General features: G+C 40.7%; 1 protein-coding gene across 1 annotated transcript; it reads right to left on the reverse strand.

Annotated features, from left to right (window-relative positions):
- Positions 1-1,692: 1,692 nt before the first annotated feature.
- On the reverse strand, positions 1,693-6,495 carry LOC119413907 (ATP synthase subunit alpha, mitochondrial). Its single transcript, XM_037680973.1, has 11 exons — positions 6,351-6,495; positions 5,827-5,902; positions 5,263-5,432; positions 5,000-5,173; positions 3,368-3,534; positions 2,961-3,261; positions 2,652-2,876; positions 2,453-2,560; positions 2,220-2,364; positions 1,978-2,128; positions 1,693-1,893 (listed from the first exon to the last, which is right to left on the reverse strand). Exons 1-11 carry the CDS (start codon positions 6,408-6,410, stop codon positions 1,815-1,817), a joined length of 1,656 nt encoding a protein of 551 aa, XP_037536901.1. The 5' UTR covers positions 6,411-6,495; the 3' UTR covers positions 1,693-1,814.
- Between the last annotated feature and the right edge of the window lie 1,921 nt (positions 6,496-8,416).

The raw sequence follows: 8,416 nt of genomic DNA on the forward strand, positions 1-8,416 counted from the left end.
GAAATAACAAGTAAATACAATGTAAATAACAATAGTTTAGTTGTACTTGGATAACTAAATACAGAGAACTCTCAGACTTCTGTAGAGTGAAAAACCCTCCTGCTGCCCTTGGGACAAAATGACCCATGAGGCCCCGGGTTTAAACTGGGGCCTCATGGGAGGCATGACAAAAATGACCTGAACAAATTGTAACCCTAAAGAAATACAACCTGAGGTTTATGTGAAGACGTTAAAACTTAAATTTTATTAAGTTGAACCCAAAGTGTTTCACTGTAAAAACAGCTGTTGTATCAGTTTGGGAGAAAGAGGGAAAGTGAACAGCAGAATGTTTCAGATGCAGGGTCTGCATGACATGATCAAAAATGTAATCTCCTGGATTAGATTATGAGAAACATTGAAGTAATGTAAACCTAAACCAAAGTCACATATATTACCTGACAGCCGCCCTATTTGCAAAATAAAAGGATTTGCATTTAGCAAATTTGCTGTGAAAACAAGTTTTCTCCCATAATATTAAAATTTTAAAACGGTCTATTTTAAGAACAATTAAATAAAGCACAACTAAGATCAGGCTTCTGCTGAAAAATTAAAGTTTTACCTGATAAGAACGACACTTCTATTCAAAAACTTTTAGACTCAAATTTAAACTTTCAAGTCACAGGTCACAAGTTGCCAAGCTGAAATATTTACAGGCAGCTGTGGCCACCTAATGGTTATAAACAATATTGACAAATTATCAATGAACTGAAAAACTTGGTATACAAGTCAAAAATCAGAATAAAGCAGCAATTAAAATAAAATGAGATGATAGAAAATCAGTTTTGATTGGCTGCACCTTCTGAATCAGTTCATTTCAGTAAAAAATAATCCCCACTCTTTTTAAATGCATGTTTAAGATCTTGCTGAATCCAACAAGTCAAATATAAAACTGACTTATCAAATATGGAGGAAAGTCATCTACGTTTGGCCTGTGGCTGGATGAATACTAAACCAAATCAAGTTAATCTGTCACACTATCACAGGATTTATTACTGCAGTATCAAATACTGTATCCAACTAATGCAGACATGTTCCCGTTTTTAGTATTTTACATCAATTTTTTTTAGATTTCTTCCATTTATTTATGATCGTCTACTTCAGTCATGTTTATTAAAAACAGGTCTCTCTTGTAAATGAGTCAAGGCTCAATGAGACTAACCTTCATAATTAAGGATGAATTGTATCCCACATCGTTCCAGCAAAAGCTCATCAGCTGGACACATTCATAAAACCAGTAAAGAGCAATCACTGTGGAAAAAATTTACATGCCGTGTTCATTCGTACTCATCTGCTCAGACTCGTGTTCATACTGCTGTTCAGCGTATTGTTTTTACACTACTAGTGCTTAGTGTATTTTTAGTTTAACATTTGTCTAAATTCATATCTTAGACCTTATTAGTTTTTCTTTTACATTTCATACTTTTGTTGGATGTAACTGGGACCCCGTGTACACAATTTCATTCCACCTCATGTACCACATGTGGTGCGAACGACAATAAAGAACCCTGAATCCTTGAACAACTTATTCTGGTAAATAAAAACGGACAAAAACAAACACTTATGGTTCCGTCTGCCTCGGTTGAAATCTGCTCCTCAGCCCCAACAGAAAGCTCAGCTGTAGTCGAGCACAGTCAGAAGAATTGTACGGCACAGCCAGGTTGGACATTTTTATTTGGAGAAATCTGTACATGGAGGTTTTGGCCATCGGTCTTTTCACACATATAAGCTCTATGAGGACACTGATAGTCACTGAAGATCAAGAGAAGTGCAATTCATTACTCAAAACTGGACAGGAAGTTCAGTACAATCTGCTTCAGTTTAGCATCTGACGCCTCTGAAATCTTGCCATCAGCCCTGAAAAAGAGAACAGGTCAAGTTAATCAATGCCCTACCCACCCCCCCACTACTTGCAAGATAAAAACTGAAGTCCTAGCTCACTTGATGGTGGAAAGCAGCTCCTGTTGCTGGCTGAGAATGTGCTGCAGGAAAGCCTTCTCAAACTTTGTGATTTTGCTGGGCTCCATTTTGTCCAAGTGACCTCTGACACCGGCGTAGATGACTGCTACCTGCTCCTCAATGGCCATGGGAGCTAAAAGAAGAGAACTTTGACTTCAGTACATGCAAAACCAGCTCAGAACTTCCATTTAAAGAGGCATTATACACTCAGGTTTGACACTCACAGTACTGTCCCTGCTTCAGCAGCTCAGTGAGCCTGACACCTCTGTTGAGGAGCTGCTGGGTAGCAGCATCCAGATCGGAACCAAACTGGGCAAAGGCAGCCACCTCACGGTACTGAGCCAACTCCAGCTTCATGGTACCAGCCACCTAGGAGATGAAAAGTTATAGCTTCTACTGAACTATATTCACTTTCAGAACAAAAGATGGATAAATAATCCTCAAAGCCAGACATTACCTGCTTCATGGCTCTGGTCTGAGCAGCAGAGCCCACTCTGGACACAGACAGGCCGACATTGATAGCTGGGCGGATACCCTTGTAGAACAGCTCAGTCTCCAAGAAGATCTGCAGCAAACGCGATGAAACGATACAACACTGATTATAGGTGGAGGGCAGAACGTTTTCATCCCCCTCATAATACAGCCAAGAGACAGACCTGTCCATCTGTGATGGAGATGACATTTGTTGGGATGTAGGCAGACACATCTCCAGCCTGAGTCTCGATGACGGGCAGGGCGGTGAGGGAGCCACCTCCGAAGTTGTCGTTCATCTTGGCAGCTCTCTCCAGCAGACGAGAGTGAAGGTAGAACACATCACCTGGGTAGGCCTCACGACCAGGAGGACGACGCAGCAGCAGGGACATCTGACGGTAGGCAACAGCCTGGCAGAAGACAAGGAGAGTCATGAGTCCAAGTACGACAAACACGAGTAAGAAATTGAGTAGTTTAGAGAACAGAGCTCTGACCTGCTTGGACAGATCATCATAGATGATCAGGGCGTGCTTGCCGTTGTCTCTGAAGTACTCTCCCATGGAGCAGCCAGAGTAGGGGGCCAGGTACTGCAGAGGAGCGGCATCGGAGGCTGTGGCAGAGACCACGATGGTGTACTTCATGGCATCCGCATCAGTCAGCCTCTTCACCAGCTGAGCCACAGTGGACCTCTTCTGTCCGATGGCGACGTAGATGCAGTACAGCTTCTTCTTCTCATCAGTTCCATCGTTGAAGCGCTTCTGGTTGATAATTGTGTCGATGGCAATGGCAGTTTTGCTGAAGTGAAATTTAACAGCATTTCCAAACATTAAAACACACTTAAAAAGCTACAAATGGTCTCAAGCATCTAAAATGAAGCTCTCTTCACTTCACATCACATTACCCAGTCTGCCTGTCACCGATGATCAGCTCACGCTGGCCTCGACCAATGGGCACCAGACTGTCCACAGCCTTGATTCCAGTCTGCATGGGCTCCCTCACAGAAATACGAGGGATGATACCAGGGGCCTTCAGACCCACACGCCTGCGGGTCTTTGAACCCAGAGGACCCTGGAAAGAAGATATACACTCTTTAAAATAATTTGTTATATGAAAAACAGCATAAACAACTAAATTTTATGAGATGCAATGTTAATATAAACCTCAACAGAGTCCAAACAATTTTGTTTTAAAATTCTAAACTTTTCCAGATATAACATTTCTGGAACTGTTTGTATTTATTGGGTGAATTTAATTATATTTTAGTACCAACGCACACAGTACTGAACACAGAAGGTGGACTGCAGAAAATGACAATTCTTTGTGTGTGTGTGGGTGGGGGGGGGGATGATTCAGGTCTTGATAAACACAACATGAAGTTAATTTTGTAAAACTTTTGTTCCAACTGAAAGCAAAACAAAAGCCTATGTTGTGTGCATGTATGATACAACATTTGGTAAATAGTTTGCATACTTGTATATTTTGAAACTGCTAGGTTCATGAAGTATGCAAAATTTATGAAAATTTTATTGTTTAAACATTATGAAAAGCTCTTTTTCAAGGACTGTTTATCCCTTCACTAAATTATCTTTAAAAAACATTGAATAAAAATAAAGTCTGGAAACATAAATGTCTTTCCAAACTTCATTTTATTTTTCCTATTCCTATTTAGATCTAGAAAAAGTAAATTTCACATTTCCAAACTGTGCAAGAATCCTAAAATCAAATTAGAGTGACTGATTACAGACAAAAGTTTTAGTTTTTCCATTAGCATCTTAAAATTATTAGGTGCAAGGCTTCAAATACTTGGGGTCCACTGTGCAGGAAAATGGGGAGTGAGGTAAAGAGGTGAAGGAGAGAGTCCAGACAGGATGGAGAAATGTTTCAGGAGTGATTTGTGACAAAAGAGTGGCAGCAAAGGTCAAAGGAAAAGTTTACAAGACAGTGGTGAGACCAGCTATGTTGTATGGTCTGGAGACAGAGACATGGACAAAAAGACAAGAGAAAGAACTGGAAGTGGCAGAAATTAAGATGTTGAGGTTCTCCTTAGGAGTGACAAGGATGGATAAGATTAGGAATGAGATCATCAGAGGCACAGCACAGGTTGAACAACTGGGAGATAAAGTTATAGAGGCCAGACTGAAATGATTTGGACATGTCAAGAGGAGGGACAGTGGGTATATTGGTAGAAGGATGGTAGAAATGCAGCTGCCAGAAAAAAGACAAGGAGACATATGAATGCAGTTAAGAGGACATGGAGGTAGTTGGAAGAGGATGACTTGCTGTGGTGAGCCCTGAAGAGGGAACATCCAAAAGGAGAAGATATTTTAAAATTATTATTCATACATTATTTAAAGTTCTGGATTGAGCATTGATTGCAATACCAGTTTGGTTTAACACTTCAAAGCTAAATAACTTGAATATCGGATTTACCATTTCTCAGAGCTTCTGGTCAAGACTCATTTATGTACCAAAAAGTTATCATTTTCAACTAAATTGTGCTATATTATTTTAAAGTAGTAACTCTTCAAATAACCTTTCCATCAATGGCGTTTCCCAGGGCATCCACCACACGACCCAGCAGCTCCTCACCCACAGGAACATCCACAATAGCACCAGTTCTCTTCACAATGTCACCCTCTTTGATCAGCTTATCGTTACCGAACACCACAACACCAACATTGTCAGGCTCCAAGTTCAGAGACATGCCCTGGAAGACAAGAAGGTTGGTTTAGTGTTGGAGAAATCAACTATTTATTTGACAACAAAAAGAACGTATAAAAATTATTTTACACATACTTTGAGACCAGAGGAGAACTCCACCATCTCTTCAGCCTGAACATTCCTCAAGCCGTACACTCTGGCAATACCATCACCAATGGACAGCACACGTCCCGTCTCCTCCAGGTCGGCAGAGGTGTCAGCACCCAGGATTTTCTCCTCCAGGATTGAGGACACCTCAGCTGTGCCTGTAAAAGAATACACAAAGCTTTAGCCAAGTTCATTGCTTAACTGAGTCAAGTTCAGGTTATAGAGAAGCAAATTGCCAAATATGTATGTGTTTAACAAAGATGATCTTTAGTTATGATGCAAAATATCTGGATTTAATTCAAATGAACTATTTAATATATTCTAGATATTCTAAGAAATTACAACTAATAACCACATTGTGTAAAATAAATCTCAAGGACAATAAAAAAAAAGGGCATGAGAATTGTTCTTATGGCCAAGTTTTACTAAACAATCAGGGATTACATTAAGCGCTTAGGCATTCTATACTTCTATACTCATCAATCTTTAACGATCAGAAAGAGTTGAGACAAATTAAGAAGAAAAAGTGAATCATGTTGTGTTTGGTCTCACCAGTCTTCTGCAGCCATGGTCGGTGTGTGTGGAGGTGGTTGACCCCAACACAGGCAGCCGGGACAGTCTTGGACACCTGGAGTCAAGGACAGTGATCATGGAGAACAAATGAACGTTTCTGACAAACATTGCAAGAATAAAAAAAAAAAAAACACCCGCATCTAAAATAAAGCTGAGCTCGTTTTTAAGGCTGTGCGGCAGAAAGGACATGCGCCGTCAGTGCTTCCTGACCTTCAAGCGTGGCTCACCGAGCTCAGCGTTAGCTTTGTTGCTAACCGTTAGCATATGCAGGACTTAAGATCCGTGTCTTCGCTGGGACATTTTTGACAAAATTTGTTCCAACTCAAAACAAAATTATGTGCCACTATGTTAGGATATTACCGAATGTTTGCGTTTAAAGCCGCGTCCATGGCACAAGCCTGTTAGAGTTAGCGGCCTTACCCTTCACACCCATGTTCAAAATACTGCAAAAATCTAAATGCTACTGCGTTATTAGCTGTGGATTGTTTAGTTTAAATACTTACAAATCCGGCTCTTCTGGGCAGGCTTCGGGCCAAAGCTGCTGCAACTCTCACGGACAACATTTTGTCGGGCTGCTAATGACCTGTCCTCCACAGAGCGGCTCCGACCTGCCTGTAAACGTAATGGCTGAATGAACTCTTCTTCTATTGATTCTACATGAGATGTCAAACATCCTGCTTTACTACTCAGGTCCACTTCCTACCGGCAGAAAGATGAACTGCATATTTCCTCCTCTTCCTCTCGTGCATTTTTCATTCATTCAACCTTTTTTCAATAGACAGTTATAAAAAGGCATACAGATTTTTTTTTTTAAATACAAATAATAAGTAAAAAAAGTAACAAAAACAGCTAGATTATAAGGCGAATGTAGAAAACTGAAAACAGGAACATGTCTGCATTGGTCCTTGCCAGGAGTCCAAAAGATATTTAAAGCCACTTAGAGAGGTCAAGGTCGAGAGCTTCAGATGTTTTTGTAAGATATTCCAGGAAACAGGAGCGGAGTAGGAGAAGGCCCTTTTGCCTAGTTCAGTCCGCACTGATGGAACACTGCAGGTAATAATGTCCTGAGAGCGCACGCTGTAGCTGCACTCACGCAGAGACATGTAGGAGGAGATGTATGAAGGCAGCAGACCAAGAAGTGATTTAAAGATGAATATGTACCAGTGAGAGAGTCTGCGTGAAGTTAATGATGTCCAGTTAACCAGTGAATACAGGGTGCAGTGGTGGGTAAGATAATCACAGCCAGTTATGAATCTTAGTGCACCATGATAGACAGCATCCAACATCTGCAGGGTTCTTGTAGGAGCGTTCATGTAAATAATGTCACCGCAATCAATGGAGGGAAGGAAGGTCACAGATACAAGGTGTTTCCTAGCATTCAGAGTTAGACAGGATCTGTTTCTGAAAAAGAAACCCAGTTTAACTTTCAGTTTCTTTACTAGGTTTTCCACGTGGAGCTTAAAAGAGAGATGCAAGTTGACCAAGATACCCAAATATTTATAGGAATCAACAAACTCCATGGGGACATCATTTGAGGATAAAATCGGAGGAAGAACTCCTGGGACCGACTTCCTGTTTGAAAAAAGCATCCCTTTGATTTTGTCGGCATTTAGGACAAGTCTGAGGTGGAACAAATGTGACTGAATGATGTTAAATGCAGATTGCAAAAGCTGGAAAGCCTTATCAACTGTTTTAGCTTGACAATAAGAAAAACTGTGTCATCAGCATAGAAATGTATGGATGCATCAGGGATGTTTTGACCTACATTATCTATGTAGATTGTAAAGAGGGTGGGTCCTAAGATTGAGCCTTGTAGTACACCATTGTTGACTGTTAAATAAATGGAGGAAGTACCATTATGTTGAACACATTGCCTCCGATCCGAGAGATAGAGAACCAACCAATGGTGTGTTCTGAGAAACCGATTTCTGAGAGTTTATGACACAAGATGTTATGATCCACAGTGTCAAAAGCTTTAGACAGGTCTAAGAAAAGTGCAGCACAATAATCCTTAGCATCCAGTGCTTCAACAGCGTCATTAAGAACCTTCAGTGAAGCAGTCGTTGCGCTGTGTTGTTTCCTGAAACCAGATTGATGGTGAGGTAAGATGTTAAATGAGTCCAGGTAATTTCTGATTTGAGAGTTTATCAGTTTTTCTAGAACCTTGGCTAAAATGCAGAGTTTAAAGATTGGTCGATAGTTGTTCAGTGAGGTGGGGTCTCCTCCCTTCAGCAAAGGAAGAACAAAGACTGTTTTCCAAGCGTCTGGGATGGAGTTTTGGCTTATGGACAGGTTAACGATGTGGGACACAGGGACTGTTATGATATGAGCGGCCAGCCTTCAGAAATGAGGTGGAAATTATATATTTAATTAAGTTATCAGGGATGTTTTGACCTACATTACCTATGTAGATTGTAAAGAGGGTGGGTCCTAAGATTGAGCCTTGTAGTACACCATTGTTGACTGTTAAATAAATGGAGGAAGTACCATTATGTTGAACACATTGCCTCCGATCCGAGAGATAGAGAACCAACCAATGGTGTGTTCTGAGAAACCGATTTCTGAGAGT

Source organism: Nematolebias whitei, chromosome 8 (genome assembly GCF_014905685.2).
Source record: "Nematolebias whitei isolate Nwh7 chromosome 8, NemWhi1, whole genome shotgun sequence".
Lineage (NCBI taxonomy): Eukaryota > Metazoa > Chordata > Actinopteri > Cyprinodontiformes > Rivulidae > Nematolebias > Nematolebias whitei.